This window comes from Pseudophryne corroboree, chromosome 4, assembly GCF_028390025.1.
Source record: "Pseudophryne corroboree isolate aPseCor3 chromosome 4, aPseCor3.hap2, whole genome shotgun sequence".
Lineage (NCBI taxonomy): Eukaryota > Metazoa > Chordata > Amphibia > Anura > Myobatrachidae > Pseudophryne > Pseudophryne corroboree.
In genome coordinates this window covers 482,671,718-482,694,698 of record NC_086447.1, presented here as the reverse complement: position 1 = coordinate 482,694,698, position 22,981 = coordinate 482,671,718, and the positions used below count along the sequence as shown (strand labels likewise).

General features: G+C 45.8%; 1 protein-coding gene across 2 annotated transcripts in view; it reads left to right on the top strand.

Annotated features, from left to right (window-relative positions):
* The window catches only part of BEND3 (BEN domain containing 3), a 66,346-nt gene extending 44,258 nt beyond the window's left edge, over positions 1-22,088 (top strand). For both annotated transcript variants that reach the window (XM_063917068.1, XM_063917067.1), the window contains one exon: positions 15,735-22,088. In XM_063917068.1, the coding sequence (XP_063773138.1) occupies positions 15,735-17,981 (2,247 nt within the window). In that variant the 3' untranslated portion in view covers positions 17,982-22,088. The remainder of the gene's footprint in view (positions 1-15,734) is intronic.
* The last annotated feature ends 893 nt before the right edge of the window (positions 22,089-22,981 follow it).

Below are 22,981 nucleotides of genomic sequence, written 5' to 3'. Positions count from 1 at the left end.
GGATATGTGGAAGGTTTTAAATGATAATGTTACTTCCTTGCATAAAAGGCTGGATAAAGCTGAAGCCTTGGGACAGTCAGGGTCTCAACCGATGCCTGGTCCTACAGCGCAGAGGCTGTCAGGGTCTCAGAAGCGCGCACTATCCCAAATTGTTGACACAGATATCGACACGGATTCTGACTCCAGTGTCGAATGCGATGATGCAAAGTTGCAGCCTAAGATGGCTAAAGCCATCCGCTACATGATTATAGCAATGAAGGATGTATTGCACATCTCAGAGGAAAACCCAGTCCCTGACAAGAGGGTTTATATGTTTGGGGAAAAAAGGCATGAGGTGACCTTTCACCCTTCACATGAGTTAAATGAGTTATGTGAAAAAGCTTGGGAATCTCCAGATAGAAAAATGCAGATTTCCAAACGGTTGCTTATGGCGTATCCTTTCCCGCCAGCGGACATGTTACGCTGGGAATCCTCCCCCAGGGTAGACAAAGCTTTGACACGCTTATCTAAGAAGGTAGCCCTGCCGTCACAGGATACGGCCACCCTAAAAGATCCTGCGGATAGAAAGCAGGAAGGTATCCTGAAGTCCGTTTATACACATTCAGGTACCATACTAAGGCCGGCAATTGCGTCGGCCTGGATGTGTAGTGCTGTAGCAGCATGGACAGATACTTTATCTGAGGAACTTAATACCTTGGACAAGGATACTATATTACTGACCCTGGGGCATATAAAAGACGCTGTCCTATATATGAGAGATGCCCAGAGAGACATTAGCCTACTGGGCTCTAGAATAAATGCAATGTCGATTTCTGCCAGAAGGGTCCTGTGGACTCGGCAATGGACAGGTGATGCCGACTCAAAAAGGTACATGGAGGTTTTACCTTATAAGGGTGAGGAGTTGTTTGGGGACGGTCTCTCGGACCTAGTTTCCACAGCTACGGCTGGGAAGTCAAATTTTTTGCCATATATCCCCTCACAGCCTAAGAAAGCACCATATTACCAAATGCAGTCCTTTCATTCACAAAGAGGCAAGAAAGTCCGAGGTGCGTCCTTTCTTGCCAGAGGCCGGGGTAGAGGAAAGAAGCTGCACAATACAGCTAGTTCCCAGGAATAGAAGTCCTCCCCGGCTTCCACTAAATCCACCGCATGACGCTGGGGCTCCACAGGTGGAGCCAGGATCGGTGGGGGCGCGTCTCCGAAATTTCGGCCACCAGTGGGTTCGCTCACGGGTGGATCCCTGGGCTATACAGATTGTGTCTCAGGGATACAAGCTGGAATTCGAAGTGATGCCCCTGCACCGTTACCTCAAATCGGCCCTGCCAGCTTCCCCCATAGAGAGGGAAATAGTGTTAGCGGCAATTCACAAATTATATCTCCAGCAGGTGGTGGTAAGGGTTCCCCTCCTTCAACAGGGAAGGGGTTACTATTCCACAATGTTGTGGTACCGAAACCGGACGGTTCGGTCAGACTCATATTGAATTTAAAATCCCTGAACATTTACCTGAAAAGGTTCAAGTTCAAGATGGAATCGCTCAGAGCGGTCATTGCAAGCCTGGAAGAGGGGGATTTTATGGTGTCTCTGGACATAAAGGATGCTTACCTGCATCTCCCCATTTATCCACCTCATCAGGAGTACCTCAGATTTGTGGTACAGGACTGTCATTACCAATTCCAGACGTTGCAGTTTGGTCTGTCCACGGCACCGAGAATATTTACCAAGGTAATGGCAGAAATGATGGTGCTTCTGCGAAAGCAAGGAGTCACAATTATCCCATACTTGGACGATCTCCTCATAAAGGCGAGGTCCAGAGAGCAGTTGCTGATCAGTGTAGCACACTCTCGGGAAGTGTTGCAACAGCACGGCTGGATTCTGAATATTCCAAAGTCGCAGCTGATTCCTACGACGCGTCTGCCCTTCCTGGGCATGATTCTGGACACAGACCAGAAGAAGGTTTTTCTCCCGGCGGAGAAGGCTCAGGAGCTCGTGACTCTGGTCAGAGACCTCTTAAAACCAAAACAGGTGTCGGTGCATCAATGCACGCGAGTCCTGGGAAAGATGGTGGCGTCATACGAAGCCATTCCCTTCGGCAGGTTCCATGCGAGGACCTTTCAGTGGGATCTGTTGGACAAGTGGTCCGGATCGCATCTTCAGATGCAGCGGCTGATCACCCTATCCCCCAGGGCCAGGGTGTCTCTTCTGTGGTGGCTGCAGAGTGCTCACCTTCTCAAGGGTTGCAGGTTCGGCATTCAGGACTGGGTCCTGGTGACCACGGATGCAAGCCTCCGAGGGTGGGGGGCAGTCACACAGGGAAGAAATTTCCAGGGTCTGTGGTCAAGTCAGGAGACTTGTCTGCACATCAATATCCTGGAACTAAGGGCCATATACAACGCCCTAAGTCAAGCGGAGCCTCTGCTTCGCAACCAACCGGTGCTGATTCAGTCAGACAACATCACTGCAGTGGCTCATGTAAACCGCCACGGCGGCACAAGGAGCAGGGTGGCGATGGCGGAAGCCACCAGAATTCTTCGCTGGGTGGAGAATCACGTAAAAGCACTGTCAGCAGTGTTCATTCCGGGAGTGGACAACTGGGAAGCAGACTTCCTCAGCAGGCACGACCTCCACCCGGGAGAGTGGGGACTTCATCAAGAAGTCTTCACACAGATTACAAGTCGTTGGGAATTGCCACAGGTGGACATGATGTCATCCCGCCTCAACAAAAAGCTACAAATGTATTGCGCCAGGTCAAGAGACCCTCAGGCGATAGCTGTGGACGCACTAGTGACACCGTGGGTGTTCCAGTCGGTTTATGTGTTTCCTCCTCTTCCTCTCATACCCAAGGTGCTGAGAATCTTAAGAAAAAGAGGAGTGAGAACAATACTCATTGTTCCGAATTGGCCAAGAGAACTTGGTATCCGGAACTGCAAGAAATGCTCACAGAGGACCCATGGCCTCTGCCTCTCAGATAGGATCTGTTGCAACAGGGGCCCTGTCTGTTCCAAGACTTACCGCGGCTGCGTTTGACGGCATGGCGGTTGAACGCCGGATCCTAGCAGAAAAGGTATTCCGGATGAGGTTATTCCTACGCTAATAAAGGCTAGGAAGGACGTGACGGCTAAACATTATCACCGTATATGGCGAAAATATGTTGCTTGGTGTGAGGCCAGGAATGCCCCTACAGAGGAATTCCAGCTGGGCCGTTTCCTTCACTTCCTACAGTCGGGAGTGACTTTGGGCTTAACATTGGGGTCCATTAAGGTCCAGATTTCAGCCCTATCCATTTTCTTTCAAAAGGAACTGGCTTCTCTTCCTGAAGTTCAGATGTTTGTAAAGGGAGTGCTGCATATTCAGCCCCCTTTTGTGCCACCAGTGGCACCTTGGGATCTTAAAGTGGTGTTGAGTTTCCTGAAATCACACTGGTTTGAGCCACTTAAAACCGTGGAGTTAAAATATCTCACGTGGAAGGTGGTCATTCTGTTGGCCTTAGCTTCGGCTAGGCGTGTGTCAGAATTGGCGGCTTTGTCACATAAAAGCCCCTATCTGGTTTTCCATATGGACAGGGCAGAATTACGGACTCGTCCGCAATTTCTGCCAAAAGTGGTGTCATCTTTTCATTTGAACCAACCTATTGTGGTGCCTGCGGCTACTCGTGACTTGGAGGATGCCAAGTTACTAGATGTAGTCAGGGCTTTGAAGGTTTATGTAGCCGGAATGGCTGGAGTCAGGAAAACTGAGTCGCTGTTTATCCTGTATGCATCCAACAAGCTGGGTGCTCCTGCTTCAAAGCAAACTATTGCTCGCTGGATCTGTAACACGATTCAGCAGGCTCATTCTGCGGCTGGATTGCCGCCTCCAAAATCAGTAAAAGCCCATTCCACAAGGAAGGTGGGCTCTTCTTGGGCGGCTGCCCGAGGGGTCTCAGCATTACAGCTTTGCCGAGCAGCTACTTGGTCGGGTTCAAACACTTTTGCAAAGTTCTACAAGTTTGATACCCTGGCTGAGGAGGACCTTGTGTTTGCTCATTCGGTGCTGCAGAGTCATCCGCACTCTCCCGCCCGTTTGGGAGCTTTGGTATAATCCCCATGGTCCTTACGGAGTCCCCAGCATCCACTAGGACGTTAGAGAAAATAAGATTTTACTTACCGGTAAATCTATTTCTCGTAGTCCGTAGTGGATGCTGGGCGCCCGTCCCAAGTGCGGACTTCTTCTGCAATACTTGTATATAGTTATTGCTTAAATAAGGGTTATGTTATGGTTGCATCAGGGTTTTCTGATGCTCTGTTGTTGTTCATACTGTTAACTGGGTAAGTTTATCACGAGTTATACGGTGTGATTGGTGTGGCTGGTATGAGTCTTACCCTAGATTCCAAAATCCTTTCCTTGTACTGTCAGCTCTTCCGGGCACAGTTTCCTTAACTGGGGTCTGGAGGAGGGACATAGAGGGAGGAGCCAGTGCACACCAGTATTCCTAATTCTTTCTTCGGGTGCCCTGTCTCCTGTGGAGCCCGTCTATTCCCCATGGTCCTTACGGAGTCCCCAGCATCCACTACGGACTATGAGAAATAGAATTATCGGTAAGTAAATTCTTATTTTTTTTTATAGGCTAAGGGATTGTTTAATTAACCACTTAACTGACAAATTATTTTCCAAAAACAGCTCAGAAATTGTCGATTTTTTATTTTATAAGTGAATTAGGTTAAGAACATCAATTTCATGTTATCCCCAAAAAATAGTTACAAAAATATATGTATTTATATTTGGGAAAAACTTGTTTTTTCCCCACAAACATCGGAACTTCGTTCAGCACCATAGGAACATCGCGAGCATTGAAAATATTGCGACCATCGCAACTTTCTATTTAAACGCTGGGGAAGCCACCAGGTATACATGGGGGGGTTTGGGGGAGTGAATTTACACTTCCCCAGCGACTGCTATTGTCTGCAGCAGCCGCTGGGGGGGATCTTGCTGTGCTAACCGATCGGCAGCACGGCAAATACTGGGGGAGGGTGCAGGGAGGCACTCTGAGAGCAGCAGCGGAGGGCAGTTTTTCTTTCCTGCTGCTGCAGGCACGGTCTGACTGATCACATCCTGTACGACCAGGTCCGATAAAGCACTTCCTGGCATGGTCGCATCTGATGCGACCATGCCAGGCAAGTGGTTAATAAAATATTCTCTGTTAAAGAATATAACATGTTGAACATTGCACATAGAGTAGTAACACACAGTATAGTATAGAAATGATAAAGTACCGTTCAAAGATTATGAATTGTATTTCTTCCATATTCCAGGCTATACTGTTCATATAAGCAATGCATGTAAGGCTTAGCTTGCCCTTTAAAAAAATTCTTTAGCCAAATCTAAAAATGTCGTTTCTGAAAGAACACAAAAGTCATTATACTGTAAGAACCCTATTCTTACCTATGCAGTTACAATGTCACCGTTGAACATATCGGCTTTCACAATGTTGACAGCAGAAGATCGATATTGATGATGATGTTAACATGGTTAAAATATTGACACCATTAATGTCTACAACTGCAAAATGTCGATATTTCCATGAGGTTTAGGGTTACTGCTAGGGTTAGTCTCGGGGTAACTGTTTGGATTAGGGTTAGGGACAGAATGACAAAAAAAAAATTGAATGTCAACATTTTTCAACGTCAACAGTCATGGTTAGTGTCTACATTATGAACCTATCAATGACAAGATAATCATAATCATAATGCATTTCAGCATTGTAAATGTCAGACACACATATACCAAACTCCTGCTATGCCCTATCTGCCAGGATGTCCTATAGTCCCGCACTACATTCTGCTTTCAAGTTACTGTTCAATTCATACTGTTTCGAACAAGCTGAGGTGCTGATATATTGCCCAGTAGGGGATCATGGCACAAGCAAATAAAATATCAAGACATACCAGGATTTAACCGGAAGATAAAGATGGCAGTGCCCAAAGTAGCTAACATTGTTAAGAGGTATCAGAAATATGTATTTATTAACAGTAATTTACAGTATATCGCACAGAAATATGCAGCACCTGCCCCCCTGAGTTTACAATCTATGGATGAACACTATATGGCGCTTCAAATAATGCCAAGCTGCCAAGATGATCTACTGGTTCCTCCCTAGAACTTGTGATATTATAAATTCAAAATATTTTTGGAGAAGATCCTGACTCTAGCATGCATGTATAAATGAAACCAATTTAATGGATACCATTTAATACAAGGGAAAAACAACGCACGTAAGATAAAATATACAGGCATACATGAGAATTTCTCAATGCTCCCCCCATTAACTTATTCCAACTGGCTCAGCCAGAAGAGTGGATTGCAGCATAGGACCTTTAGACTGATCGTGGACTCTGAAAGATTGAATTAATTAAGTGCATCAGGCTTTTTCATCCAAAACATTTTTTTTTCTAGTTTAAACCTTACTTCCCAAAAATGAGTTATTTCACTTTTTAAAGGGGAATGCAATCAGCCACGGGAATTAAAACACTGCTACATCATCTGGGTTTAACGCCCAGAGCTGTTCAGTTAGTAGTTAGCAACTTGTTTTCTTGAGCGGTGTCCCATCGATTCTGTGTTAAGTGTCTGGAGCTACGAGTTAACCAATTGCGGGCAGTCACAGCAAGCCCTGAAAGCCCTACTTGACCAAGATTTGTGTTTACATCTCAGGAGGATGTGAACAGAAATTAGCGTTAACTGCAGCCTGCGGGCTTACCACGGGTTGTAATTGGATAGCCTAGGACACTTAGGGGTATATTCAATAACTGTTGGAAGCTGCCGTCTTGTCGGAAAGACGGCAGCTTCCGTCAGTTTTAGGTCGGAAGGGGTTCCGACCTATTTATTACGGCCCCATTTATTCCAACAAGTCGGGAAACCCGACTTGTCGGAATGCACGTTGATCTGCGGCTTCAGCCGCGATCAGCGTGCATTGTCTGAAGCGGGTCAAAACCCGATAGGTTTTAGCCCCGTTTCCGACAGACTCAATCCGACTTTAAAATAGAGCAGGAGACGGGGGAGCAGCGGGGGAGCAGCGGAGAGAGCAGGAACGCAGCGGCCACCCGGCTCCAGCAAGCGAGGTCCCGCTTACTGGAGCCGAGTGGACGCTGCCGTGAGCCTCCTGTTACTCTGCTGCAGCCGCCGCTCCCCCGTCCCCTCCTCTCCTCCCCCGTCCGCTCTGTCTCCTCCGCTGCTCTTTTGAATAGGGGTTGTTGGGTCCATTCCGACAACTCTTATTGAATATACCCCTAAGCCTGGGAGCTACAAGAGGTAAGTGCCATGTGTAACTGAATTCACCCTAAGTGTCCACTTAGGTTGGGAAAAAGTTCAGTTTATACACTCAGTGGCCACTTATTTAGGTACACCTGCTCTTTAATGCAAGTATCAGCCAATTATGTGGTAGCAATTCAAAGCATAAAAATATGTAGTCATGGCTAAAGGTTCGGTTGCTGTTCATACATGTTTGTGGTAGTGTAATGTTTTCCTGGCACACATTAAGCCCCTTACTGCAAATTCAGTAATGTTTAAATACCGTAACTTACTTATGTATTGTTGGTGACCATGTGCTTCCGTTTATGGGCACAGTCTATACATCTTCCTATGGCTCCCTGCATCAGGATATAATGCCCCGTCAGGTATGTGTGCTAAAACTCCACTTGGAGAATGGAGAAAAAGCTGCTTGTGCTTTGCTACCGATGTGAAGCAGGAGCCGGCCACTGTGAATGTTACTGATAATAGATACGTTGAGGGGCGTGAACGATACCCACTCCCCCTCGCCGGCATCAGGGCAGAGGAAGTTGAGTGGCTGTGACTCACCCTCTCTGTCTCCCGTAGAGCAGCAGCAGGAAGATTTTATGTTTTTCTTGTAAAAACTTTTTGACAACCAGCCATCTGACAGAGCTTACATCCAGCTTCCACTGTGTGGAGAAGCAGAACGGCAATATCAGTGCTAGGGAAGACACCCAGTGGTAAGTGACTTCTCCTCATCCATCTAGGACACTTAGCACTGCCGTTGCGCTAGTGACCCAGGTGCATCACCGATACTAGTGCTATCAAGCTGAAGGCAGAGCATATTCCTTTAGTATATATCAAGAAGAGATATGTACAGGGATTTTCTCTGCCTTTGTTTGTTTGGCCCCCTTTATCTCCTGTTAGTATATAAACCGGATGTTACAAAGGGCACATCATCTAAAGATGGTTCCACTAACATTACAGTGAGTGCAGCGTACTTCAGTTTCCTCTGCAGCCACCAAATCTCAATCCAGTATAGCACCTTTGGCATATGGTGGAACTTGAGATTTGCAGAATGAATGTACAGCCAACAAATCTGCACCAGCTGTGTCCTGCTATCTTCTTAACATTCCCCATACGCTTTAAAGAATTGTTGGTGAACCCATTCCACAAAGAAATCAGCTGTTCTGAGAGCAAAGTGAATGCTTCCCAGTACTAGAAAAGTGTACCTTATAAAATGGCCGCTGAGTGAGTGTATGTAAAAAGTCTTTATATTTCCTCTTCGCATATAAGGGATTATTTAATGTAAAAGGAATATCTTATGTAACTTATAGCTGCCAACCTTACATTAACTTTCACTGACCTGACTGCAAAAATCTGATATAATTGATTGTTATTGGGTCTGCTCCTTCATGTGTTGATATTAAAACCATTTCTCTAACGTCCTAGTGGATGCTGGGGACTCCGAAAGGACCATGGGGGATAGCGACTCCGCAGGAGACTGGGCACAAAAGTAAAAAGCTTTAGGACTACCTGGTGTGCACTGGCTCCTCCCCCTATGACCCTCCTCCAAGCCTCAGTTAGATTTTTGTGCCCGAACGAGACGGGTGCAGGCTAAGGGGCTCTCCTGAGCTGCTTAGTGTAAAAGTTTAAAGTAGGTTTTTTATTTTCAGTGAGACCTGCTGGCAACAGGCTCACTGCACCGAGGGACTAAGGGGAGAAGAAGCGAACTCACCTGCGTGCAGAGTGGATTGGGCTTCTTAGGCTACTGGACATTAGCTCCAGAGGGACGATCACAAGCCCAGCCATGGATGGGTCCCGGAGCCGCGCCGCCGGCCCCCTTACAGAGCCAGAAGAGTGAAGAGGTCCGGAAAATCGGCGGCAGAAGACGTCCTGTCTTCAATAAGGTAGCGCACAGCACCGCAGCTGTGCGCCATTGCTCTCAGCACACTTCACACTCCGGTCACTGAGGGTGCAGGGCGCTGGGGGGAGCGCCCTGAGACGCAATAAAAAAACCTTTTTTTGGCAAAAAATACATCACATATAGCTCCTGGGCTATATGGATGCATTTAACCCCTGCCAATTTTTCCATTAAAAAGCGGGAGAAAGGCCGCCGAGAAGGGGGCGGAGCCTATCTCCTCAGCACACTGGCGCCATTTTTTCCTCACAGCTCCGTTGGAGGAAGGCTCCCTGACTCTCCCCTGCAGTCCTGCACTACAGAAACAGAACAAGAGAGGGGGGGCACTAAATTGGCATATTAATATATACAGCAGCTATATTAGGGAAAAACACTTATATAAGGTTATCCCTATATATATATATATATATATATATATATATATATATATATAGCGCTCTGGTGTGTGCTGGCAAACTCTCCCTCTGTCTCCCCAAAGGGCTAGTGGGGTCCTGTCCTCTATCAGAGCATTCCCTGTGTGTGTGCTGTGTGTCGGTACGCTGTGTCGACATGTATGAGGAGGAAAATGGTGTGGAGGCGGAGCAATTGCCTGTGTTAGTGATGTCACCCCCTAGGTAGTCGACACCTGACTGGATGGTCTTATGGAAAGAATTACGTGATAGTGTCGGCACTTTACAAAAGACTGTTGACGACATGAGACAGCCGGCAAATCAGTTAATACCGGTACAGGCGTCTCAAACACCGTCAGGGGCTATAAAACGCCCGTTACCTCAGGTCGATACAGACACTGACACGGACACTGACTCCAGTGTCGACGGTGAGGAAACAAACGTATTTTCCAGTAGGGCCACACGTTACATGATCACGGCAATGAAGGAGGTTTTGAACATTTCTGATACTACAAGTACCACAAAAAAGGGTATTATGTGGGGTGTGAAAAAACTACCCGTAGTTTTTCCAGAATCAGATGAATTAAATGAGGTGTGTGATAAAGCGTGGGTTTCCCCCGATAAAAAACTGCTAATTTCTAAAAAATTATTGGCATTATACCCTTTCCCGCCAGAGGTTAGGGCGCGTTGGGAAACACCCCCTAGAGTGGATAAGGCGCTCACACGCTTATCAAAACAAGTGGCGTTACCGTCTCCTGATACGGCCGCCCTCAAGGAACCAGCTGATAGGAAGCTGGAAAATATCCTAAAAAGTATATACACACATACTGGTATTATACTGCGACCAGCAATCGCCTCAGCCTGGATGTGCAGTGCTGGGGTGGCTTGGTCGGATTCCCTGACTGAAAATATTGATACCCTGGACAGGGACAATATATTATTGACTATAGAGCATTTAAAGGATGCATTTCTATATATGCGTGATGCACAGAGGGATATTTGCACTCTGGCATCAAGAGTAAGTGCGATGTCCATTTCTGCCAGAAGAGGGTTATGGACGCGACAGTGGTCAGGTGATGCGGATTCCAAACGGCATATGGAAGTATTGCCGTATAAAGGGGAGGAGTTATTTGGGGTCGGTCTATCGGACCTGGTGGCCACGGCAACGGCTGGGAAATCCACCTTTTTACCCCAAGTCACCTCACAGCAGAAAAAGATACCGTCTTTTCAGGCTCAGTCCTTTCGTCCCCATAAGGGCAAGCGGGCAAAAGGCCACTCATATCTGCCCCGGGGCAGAGGAAGGGGAAAAAGACTGCAGCAGACAGCCTCTTCCCACGAACAGAAGCCCTCCCCCGCTTCTGCCAAGTCCTCAGCATGACGCTGGGGCCTTACAAGCGGACTCAGGCACGGTGGGGGCCCGTCTCAAGAATTTCAGCGCGCAGTGGGCTCACTCGCAAGTGGACCCCTGGATCCTGCAGGTAGTATCTCAGGGGTACAAATTGGAATTCGAGACGTCTCCCCCTCGCCGGTTCCTGAAGTCTGCTTTACCAACGTCTCCCCCAGACAGGGAGGCGGTATTGGAAGCCATTCACAAGCTGTATTCCCAGCAAGTGATAATCAAGGTACCCCTCCTACAACAGGGAAAGGGGTATTATTCCACGCTGTTTGTGGTACCGAAGCCGGACGGCTCGGTGAGACCCATTTTAAATCTGAAATCCTTGAACACTTACATAAAAAGGTTCAAGTTCAAGATGGAGTCACTCAGAGCAGTGATAGCGAACCTGGAAGAAGGGGACTATATGGTATCTCTGGACATCAAGGATGCTTACCTCTATGTCCCAATTTGCCCTTCTCACCAAGGGTACCTCAGGTTTGTGGTACAGAACTGTCACTATCAGTTTCAGACGCTGCCGTTTGGATTGTCCACGGCACCCCGGGTCTTTACCAAGGTAATGGCCGAAATGATGATTCTTCTTCGAAGAAAAGGCGTCTTAATTATCCCTTACTTGGACGATCTCCTGATAAGGGCAAGGTCCAGAGAACAGTTAGAGGTCGGAGTAGCACTATCTCAAGTAGTACTACGACAGCACGGATGGATTCTAAATATTCCAAAATCGCAGCTGATTCCGACGACACGTCTGCTGTTCCTAGGAATGATTCTGGACACAGTACAGAAAAAGGTGTTTCTCCCGGAAGAGAAAGCCAGGGAGTTATCCGACCTAGTCAGGAACCTCCTAAGACCAGGCCAAGTGTCAGTACATCAATGCACAAGGGTCCTGGGAAAGATGGTGGCTTCTTACGAAGCGATTTCATTCGGCAGATTCCACGCAAGAACTTTTCAGTGGGATCTGCTGGACAAATGGTCCGGATCGCATCTTCAAATGCATCAGCGGATAACCCTGTCTCCAAGGACAAGGGTGTCTCTCCTGTGGTGGTTACAGAGTGCTCATCTCCTAGAGGGCCGCAGATTCGGCATTCAGGATTGGGTCCTGGTGACCACGGATGCCAGCCTGAGGGGCTGGGGAGCAGTCACACAGGGAAGAAATTTCCAGGGCTTGTGGTCAAGCATGGAAACGTCACTTCACATAAATATCCTGGAACTCAGGGCCATTTACAATGCCCTAAGTCAGGCAAGACCTCTGCTTCAGGGTCAGCCGGTGTTGATCCAGTCGGACAACATCACGGCAGTCGCCCACGTAAACAGACAGGGCGGCACAAGAAGCAGGAGGGCAATGACGGAAGTGGCAAGGATTCTTCGCTGGGCGGAAAATCATGTGATAGCACTGTCAGCAGTGTTCATTCCGGGAGTGGACAACTGGGAAGCAGACTTCCTCAGCAGACACGATCTTCACCCGGGGGAGTGGGGACTTCACCCAGAAGTCTTCCACATGATTGTGAACCGTTGGGAAAAACCAAAGGTGGACATGATGGCGTCCCGCCTCAACAAAAAACTGGACAGATATTGCGCCAGGTCAAGGGACCCTCAGGCAATAGCTGTGGACGCTCTGGTAACACCGTGGGTGTACCAGTCAGTGTATGTGTTCCCTCCTCTTCCTCTCATACCAAAAGTACTGAGAATCATAAGAAGGAGAGGAGTAAAGACTATACTCGTGGCTCCGGATTGGCCAAGAAGGACTTGGTACCCGGAAATTCAAGAGATGCTCACGGAAGACCCGTGGCCTCTACCTCTAAGAAAGGACCTGCTCCAGCAGGGACCATGTCTGTTCCAAGACTTACCGCGGCTGCGTTTGACGGCATGGCGGTTGAACGCCGGATCCTGAAGGAAAAAGGCATTCCGGATGAAGTCATCCCTACCCTGATCAAAGCCAGGAAGGATGTGACCGTACAACATTATCACTGTATTTGGCGAAAATATGTTGCGTGGTGCGAGGCCAGGAAGGCCCCTACAGAGGAATTTCAACTGGGTCGATTCCTGCATTTCCTGCAAACAGGACTGTCTATGGGCCTAAAATTAGGGTCCATTAAGGTTCAAATTTCGGCCCTGTCAATATTCTTCCAAAAAGAACTAGCTTCTGTTCCTGAAGTTCAGACGTTTGTCAAGGGAGTACTGCATATACAGCCTCCTTTTGTGCCTCCAGTGGCACCTTGGGATCTCAATGTAGTTTTGGGGATCCTAAAATCACATTGGTTTGAACCACTCACCACTGTGGACTTAAAATATCTCACATGGAAAGTGGTAATGCTGTTAGCCCTGGCTTCAGCCAGGCGTGTTTCAGAATTGGCGGCTTTATCCTATAAAAGCCCTTACCTAATTTTTCATACGGACAGGGCAGAATTGAGGACTCGTCCTCAATTTCTCCCTAAGGTGGTTTCAGCATTTCACTTAAACCAGCCTATTGTGGTGCCTGCGGCTACTAGGGACTTGGAGGATTCCAAGTTACTGGACGTAGTCAGGGCCCTGAAAATATGTTTCCAGGACGGCTGGAGTCAGAAAATCTGACTCGCTGTTTATCCTGTATGCACCCAACAAGCTGGGTGCTCCTGCTTCTAAGCAGACTATTGCTCGTTGGATTTGTAGTACAATTCAGCTTGCACATTCTGTGGCAGGCCTGCCACAGCCAAAATCTGTAAAAGCCCATTCCACAAGGAAAGTGGGCTCATCTTGGGCGGCTGCCCGAGGGGTCTCGGCTTTACAACTTTGCCAAGCAGCTACTTGGTCAGGGGCAAACACGTTTGCTAAATTCTACAAATTTGATACCCTGGCTGAGGAGGACCTGGAGTTCTCTCATTCGGTGCTGCAGGGTCATCCGCACTCTCCCGCCCGTTTGGGAGCTTTGGTATAATCCCCATGGTCCTTTCGGAGTCCCCAGCATCCACTAGGACGTTAGAGAAAATAAGAATTTGCTTGCCGATAATTCTATTTCTCATAGTCCGTAGTGGATGCTGGGCGCCCATCCCAAGTGCGGATTGTCTGCATTACTTGTACATAGTTATTGTTACAAAAATCGGGTTATTGTTGTTGTGAGCCATCTTTTCAGAGGCTCCTTCTGTTATCATGCTGTTAACTGGGTTCAGATCACAAGTTGTACGGTGTGATTGGTGTGGCTGGTAAGAGTCTTACCCGGGATTCAAAATCCTTCCTTATTGTGTACGCTCGTCCGGGTACAGTATCCTAACTGAGGCTTGGAGGAGGGTCATAGGGGGAGGAGCCAGTGCACACCAGGTAGTCCTAAAGCTTTTTACTTTTGTGCCCAGTCTCCTGCGGAGCTGCTATCCCCCATGGTCCTTTCGGAGTCCCCAGCATCCACTACGGACTATGAGAAATAGAATTATCGGCAAGCAAATTCTTATTTTTTTCTGAGATCAGAAACAAACGGAATACACTTCATTGGTACTCACCCACAGTGTTCCGTTTCTAAGAGGATGTATATTTTATAGTGGTCAGTAATGGAAAAACCAGCTTGAGCTTTGCGGTAGCAATTTCGCGTGATCTTATTTATTTTTATATTTGTGGGATCATCTATGGTATTGATTTTATATTTCATATTATGCCATCAAATGCTTAAATATTCACAAATATAATATTCATTATCAAATAATATATTATTTACATAATAGATATTTCAACATAGGGGGGGTATTCAAATACCCACGATAGTGCTGCAGCTGCGATAAACGGGTGTTTTTTAGTTTTTTTAATCACCCCTATCCAATTATGGCCCTCATTCCGAGTTGATCGCTCGCTAGCTGCTTTTAGCAGCAGTGCACATGCTAAGCTGCCGCCCTCTGGGAGTGTATATTAGCTTAGCAGAAGTGCGACCGAAAGGATCGCAGAGCTGATGCAAAAATATTTTCAAGCAGTTTCTAAGCAGCTGCAGACCTACTCCTACCTTGCGATCACTTCAGTCTATTTAGTTCCTGCTTTGACGTCACAAACACGCCCTGCGTTCGGCCAGCCACTCCCCCGTTTCCCCAGGCACGCCTGCGTTTTCATCTGACACGCCTGCATTTTTAAGCACACCCCCGGAAAAAGGTCAGTTACCTCCCAGAAATGCCCCTTTCCTGTCAATCACTCACCGATCAGCAGTGCGACTGAAAAGCATCACTCGACCTTGTGTGAAACTGCATAGTTTTTTGTGAAAGTACGTTGCGCGTGCGCACTGCGGCCCATACGCATGCGCAGAAATGCAGATTTTTTGCCTGATCGCTGCGCTGCGAACAACGGCAGCTAGCGATCAACTCGGAATGACCCCCTACGTACCATGAAAAGCACCCGTTTTTCATGTGAAAATACATAGGTCCCGCAAAAAGCCACGGATCTATGTATTTTCGCGGCACTTATTGTGGGTCATGGGGGGATTTATCGCAGATTATTCTTTGCATACTTGAGGCAAGTGAAACATAATCCCCAATAAGTGCCGGCATTGGGGATAAACTCCGGGTTATCGGGGCTAATTGGATAGCCCCCGGTGAATTAATTGGCCTCAGTAAATTACCGCCGCTAATTGGATACCCCTCATAATATAGTGATATGTAATAAATATTTTACAAATTTTCAATGAGTGTTTGAATTTTCTTTGTTTAGCATTCTTTATATAATGTATCTCTTCTAATCAAATAATACCTTATAGCCTCCCTTCATATGTGCATGTTATGATGCTTCCAGCACTAATGTAATGCATTCTTAGAGTATTACTTACAGATTGTATCTTTTATATTTTAGACCCTTCTTTCATGTATGAGAAACAGGGATTCAGAATCTTCTACACATTCAAACTTTGAGTCATTAACTACCAGTGTGGAGTACAATGCTGCATCTCCAGGTGAAGAAGAGGAAACAGTCAATGAATTTGCCACATCTTATAAGAAGCCTTTGTATGGAATTTCACATAAGATTACAGAGAAAAGAAATCCTGTTACATCTGATCTATTGCTATCTTATGACCTTTATGACAAGACAAATCAAGGCAGTCCTTCAACCACTCGCATGTTTAATGACTTTCGTAAACGAGAAACTGGCGGCACTTCAATAGCTTCACCAGTTAGTGATGACTCAAACATATATTCTTTAATACAAAAGATGTTTTTCACACTCAATACCCTTAATTCCAATATGTCACAGCTCCACAGTAAAGTAGACCTATTATCACTTGAGGTAAGTAGAATAAAGAAAAAAGTCAGCCCTCATGACATGGTGGCAGAATTTCATCCACCTCCTGAATATCAGCTTACTAGTGCGGAGCTTCAGCAGGTGATGGATCAAAGCACCTCGGCGGGTGACCTGGCATGTCGTCTAGTGGTTCAACTTTTTCCAGAGCTTTTTGGAAGTAATGCCTTATCCAGAAACTGTAGTACTTGTGGCTTTCTCAATAAGAATAAACTGGAGTCCCTTCATTTGCAACTTATAAGGAACTATGTAGAAGCATGCCATCCTTCTGTAAAAAATAATGCTGTCTGGCAGGTTGATGTCTTACCTCAGATAAATGATTTTTTCAATCGCTTTTGGGCTGAGAGGGAAATGGAGAGCAGCCATCATAGTATACAGGCCTCCAGCTTTTTTGAGAGTCAGTCATGTCAGAATTCTCATTTTGTTGAAACTAAAGAGCAGGTGGAAAATATAACTTTGGAAAGGGCCAATGCCATTGTCTCAGAATATGCTCTCAATTCAGAAGACCTCAATGAATTTTTGGAGGAGGCTTCTTCTCCAGGGGAATTTTCTGTGTTTTTACTTCACCGATTGTTTCCTGAAATTTTTAACCAAAGAAAGCTCAGTGACAGGTGTTTTGGGGAGCCTGAGAATTTTGTTGTTGATCCTCACCGATTGCAACTGATTCGACAGTATACAGAGATTTACTTTCCCGATGTTCAAGAGGAAGATATTTGGCTGCAGCAGTGTGTGCAGAGGATAAATGATGAGTTGGAAAGCGTGTTTATGGATGGTAGTGAATGTGACGACATAAGGGACGACTGTTACGATTCTAACCTGCCTGATGATCTGTCACTTGTAAAGGTAGAAGATGGCGCTGATATTGATAAACCAGGAAGAAGGTCCAAAAAAATATGGCTTGTTCCATTTGACTTTGATAATATTGACATTCCAGCACCGGACTTTGAGGTTCCTTTTCCACAGTTCCTGCTCAGTAAAGAGCAAATTAAAAATATATATGAGACTAGTTTGTCTATTGGCAATTTTGCCTCACGGCTTCTGGTTCATTTATTCCCCGAGCTTTTCACACACGAGAACTTGAGAAAACAATATAACTGTAGTGGCTCACTAGGGAAGAAACAGCTTGATCCTGTTCGGATAAAACTTATCCGACATTATGTGCAAATGCTTTACCCCAGAGCAAGGAATGACAGAGTTTGGACTCTGGAATTTGTAGGGAAGCTGGACGAGAGATGCCGTCGGAGGGATACTGAGCAAAGGCGATCCTATCAGCAACAGAGGAAGGTATATGTGCCTATGCCGGAGAGGAGAGACTTTGTGCCTTTTGAATTGAACTCTGACAGGTACAGAGATCTGATTGAAGGACCACCTCTGCCTCCTGAGCGCAGTACAAAAGACTTTTGCAAAATACCACTGGATAAGATTGTTGTTCCACCGCCTGACTTTCACGTGCCTTCAGTGTACCTTCTGAGCGATAAAGAAGTAAGAGACATTGTTCAACAGAGCCTTTCTGTTGGTAATTTCGCTGCCAGACTATTAGTAAGACTTTTCCCAGAGCTGTTTACTCCAGAAAATCTTAGGCTACAGTACAACCATTCAGGTGCATGCAACAAGAAGCAATTAGATCCTGTAAGACTACGGCTAATACGGCATTATGTGGAGGCAGTGTACCCTGTGGATAAGATGGAAGAAGTATGGCATTACGAATGTATTCCTAGCATTGATGAAAGGTGCAGGCGCCCAAACAGAAAAAAATGTGATATACTCAAAAAAGCTACAAAAAATCAAGTTAATATCTGCTGAAACTTGTTTAATACCTGCTAACTTACTGTAGTAGTGTATAAATAGATGTATAGTGCTGCTTCTACTTGTCTTTTCCTGAAAGTAGTTTGCCAGAATGTGAGACTGACTGCATATTTGCACTTCCTTTCAAAACCTTTTACTTTTTTGTTTCTGTAATCTCATACTGAGTTTTGTCCCATTTTGTATTTATATGGTCGTTTTATGTATTTTAATCGGTTGTGCTCTGAACATTTTGTTTTTCTAGAAGTAGTGGGGGTTTTTTTTTGTTTTTTTGCTGCTTGAGATGTCTTGCAGGCCCATATAGAAATGATGGGTTACCTAGTATTTTTGTACAGAGGTTGCGCTAACATTTACTTTACAAACCCAAACTGCTCTAAATGAGGATGGTCTGCCATTGGGGTGTAGTATGGCTGACCGACGGTCAGCATACCGACGCCAGGATCCTGGCAGCATACCGACGGGGGGGAGCGAGTGCAGCAAGCCCCTTACGGGCTCGGTAGCCACCTGCGGTTGCCACAGGTTCACCCACGAGTGGAAATAGTCCCTGTTGGTTGGCATGCCGACCGTCGGGATAGTGAGGGGGCGGGATGTTGAAGGAGGTCATGTGAATACCACCCCTGCCATTGCCAGTGGCACATCTATAATGGGTACAGGGTGTGTGCTCCAGGGGGTCTCACACTGCACACGTTTAATATCTCTCCGGATTCCTTGTCAGTCGCGGCAATACACAAATCACCAGAATATGCATCGGTGGCTATTTGTCACCAAGAACATGGTTCTTGCACACCCAGGGTCGTCCTAACAGCATTGGAGTCCCTGGGCAAAGCAATACACTGGGACCCCTAACCACCCATAAACGGGAACCATTTCTAAAAAAAATCATAATATGCCTCTTTTGCAGTCCTGCGCCGTCTGTCCACATGCTTCCATATATTGAATGGCTGTCAGCACTCTGATTTGTTGATAGCTCCAGCCATTCACCAATCAGCATGCTGTTAAACATTCACTGTCTGGCTGCAGGCTGGGAGGCAAGTATTTTGGGGTATTATGTAGCAGCTGAGTGTGATTATACATTAATATGGACATACCTGCACCATGGGGGTCATTCCGAGTTGTTCGCTCGTTATTTATTTTTTTCGCAACGGAGCGATTAGTCGCTAATGCGCATGCGCAATGTCCGCAGTGCGACTGCGCCAAGTAAATTTGCTATGCAGTTAGGTATTTTACTCATGGCATTACGAGGTTTTTTCTTCGTTCTGGTGATCGTAATGTGATTGACAGGAAGTGGGTGTTTCTGGGCGGAAACTGGCCGTTTTATGGGTGTGTGTGAAAAAACGCTACCGTTTCTGGGAAAAACACGGGAGTGGCTGGAGAAACGGAGGAGTGTCTGGGCGAACGCTGGGTGTGTTTGTGACGTCAAACCAGGAACGACAAGCACTGAACTTATCGCACTGGCAGAGTAAGTCTCGAGCCACTCAGAAACTGCACAGAGAAGTCTTTTCGCAATATTGCGAATCTTTCGTTCGCTATTTTGATAAGCTAAGATTCACTCCCAGTAGGCGGCGGCTTAGCGTGTGCAAAGCTGCTAAAAGCAGCTTGCGAGCGAACAACTCGGAATGACCCCCCATGTTCCTGGAGACCTGCGCATGCGCAGTAGACTGGCACATTGTCAGAGTCTACTCACCTGCATCGGTTGCTAAAGAGGAGGGGACCCATATGGAGACTGCACACGGGCCCCCTACTTTCTTAAACACTGGTCATGGCATAGATGCTGTTGAGAGACCTTTGTCCCTTAGGAAGTGTCTAACAACAATTTGCAATATATCCACCCTTTTGGTGATTTTTATGCTAGAAATGATATATTTTATTTAAAATAAGCACACACAATATGTTGAACTTCGCAAGTGGAATAAAACGTAAAAAAGCCCATCTACAGTAGTCTATATTTTAAGAAATTGCATAAAATCCATTCCTAAGGCCCTACGTTTTCATTTGTTTTTGACTTGTGTATTTTTCCATGAAAAATCTAGCTCAGGTCATTAAAGTAGATTTTCTTGTCATGTGAAAGATGCCTTATTCTTGTGTAGGAGTGGGCGCTGATATTTAACAAGGTCACAACTGGGCCCCATACTGTAGTAGTCTTATTCTGTGTGCAGTGAACGGACTATCTCATTAGCAGCCTGCCAGCTAAGTCAGTATACCGGCAGCAGCAGGGAGCTGGTGACGTGGGCCTCCTGATCTGATGGAATTACTGTAACTTGCTTTTCACCAATATAGGAATAGTTATTGTTGGGTGGCCTCTAATATGATTTGTTTATATGAATGCCATTTGTTAATGTGATACATTTGTGTATGCCCATCACCAATATGACAAAGGCAAAGGCTACCTCTTAATTGATAGTTTGGTTCTTATGCAAATACTGGCAATTTCACTCGTACAGTACTTCCAGTACTAAGACGTTTGGTCATGACTTACCTTTCACATGAATATTATCCTGGCATGACAAGCATTTTATTATGCCGCCATGATAAGTATTCTATTTAAATGCAAAGCATACGCACATACATTACTTCAGCATGTTGTTTAGATTTATATATTTTAGATGGACTATAAATAATGATAAGTAAACATCCATCCAGTGCACCAAAAACCTTACATTTTATTACCTCTCTTGTAATCTCCATTATTTCATTATTTGTCTTCTGGGCAATGTGTGTGTCTAATATCAACATCAGAAGAGTAGTAAAACATTACAAATAATTGTGCTGGCTAAATTTGACAAATATGTCTGATATTGCCAGAGAATAGACTTACAAACAGGGCTGCCACCAGAAAATGTGGGGCCTGGGACTGACAAAATAGGCAGCCCCCCCAAATTAAATAAAAAAACAAAAGATATATATGTATATAAATAAATATATATATAAAAAAAAAAAATCCTGTGCACATACTGAGCAACAACATATTAATGACGCTTATACACATAATGCTCCCAGTAGCGGTGCTACTTATACACATAATGCCCCCCAGTAGGGGTGCCGCTTATACATGCCTCCAGTAGTAGCGCCACTTACACATAATGACTGCACACACAAAGATACACACATACATATATATATATATATATATATACACACACACACACTTCCTCTTACTCTCCCTCAACTTACCTATCACAGGCTGGCAAGAGCTGTTGCAGATCATTCTCCTATGGTAGCAGCCTGGTCCCGTGTAGCTCTGCCCCCTTCATTCCGTGTAGCCCCGCCCCCTTTTCATGCCGGAGTTCTGACACTGTCACAGGAGGGGGAGAGGACGCTGCAAGCTTCAATTGAAAATGTCCCTCCCAAATGGCCGCCGCCTCAAAATAGACGGTTATTAATGATACTAGAGAAGCCTCCTCTAGTATTTTTAAGAACTGTCTCCTCTGAGGCGGTGGCCATTTTGGGAGGGACTTTACAATTGAAGCTTGCAGCGTCCTCTCCCCCTTTCTGTTAAAGTGTCAGAACTTGGGCATGAAAAGGGGGCGGAGCAGAGCGTCGGCCAGACGGCGGCATGAGCAACCCTGGACAGCTATACCCGCAGCACTCCCTGAAGGAGGCCCTGCCTACAAGTATTTTACAGGGCAGATATTCACTTTATGAAATTTAGTCAAAGTACTGCACAAAATTTCCAGTGTCTGCTATAGAAGACAATTATTGCAGTGCATACTGCTGGCTGAAATGCACTTCTCTTTCTCATCTAGCCAGTGTTAATTTTCAGATGAAGTTGGCAGAGATAATTCATAACTATGGGGTCTATTTACTAAATCTTGGAGAGAAAAACGTACCAGCCAACCAGCTCCTGTCATTTTTATGTTGCTTGTAACATGGCAGTTAGGAGCTGATAGGCTGGAATAGATGTATCCTCATACATCATTGCTGCAGTTGCTCAAACAGCCCCTCTTGACGCAACAGGTTGCATGAGACTCTGCTAGCATTGGGCGTCTCTTTTGCCGAAAATGAATCTTAGTAGCAACACACCAGGAGATTGCCCTGATAAATTTCATATGTGACATTTGTATATCTGTGTGCGACTGAGGACCTAATTCTGAGTTGATCGCAGCAGCAAATTTGTTAGCAGTTGGACAAAACCATGTGCACTGCAGGGGGGGGGGGGGGGGGGCAGATATAACATGTGCAAAGAGAGTTAGATTTAGGTGTGGTGTGTTCAAACTGAAATCTAAATTGCAGTGTAAAAATAAAGTAGCCAGTATTTACCCTGCACAGAAATGAAATAACCCACCCAAACCTAACTCTCTCTGCAAATGTTATATCTGCCTCCCCTGCAGTGTACATGGTTTTGCCCAATTGCTAACAAACTTGCTGCTGCGATCCACTCAGAATTACCCCCTGAGTTTCTAAATCTTATACAGAGTGCGACAATGTAGCAGCCGCAGCTTTTTTCCAAAACAAGTTCCATTGTGCTCACTCCGTCACACACAATAAACACGTGTTGCATATCGGTTAAATCAGCACAGTCTCCTGGTGCACCATAATCGCATCTTGTTGAGACTAAGATGCATTTTCGGCAAGAAAAACACACAAGACGCTAGCAAAGTTACACGGAACCTGGCCACTCACTCACCAGGCATCTCACACTGCATGGTGTATTGAGGCTAGATGTATGAGGACATGTCTGTACTTTATCTCTCTCCACCCTATCACTCTACAAGGCTTAATACATCTCTCCCGCTGTCTCTTTTATTTGTTAATCAGGAAAACAGACACTCCGCTAACATCCATTGCACCACATGGCCGTCCATCATCACCATTCTTGTCCTAAAGCATTGGAGGATGTAAAAAAGTAAAATGTTGCTCAAACAAGGTATCTAGCTGTAAAAACCCTCATTTATTACAATAATTTATTGAAATCCAAGGTACTATACGTCTGTCCTTTAATGTAGGCATCACCATCACTGAATTGGTAAAGCCTTAGATAGGGGCTGCTAAGAATCGGTGCA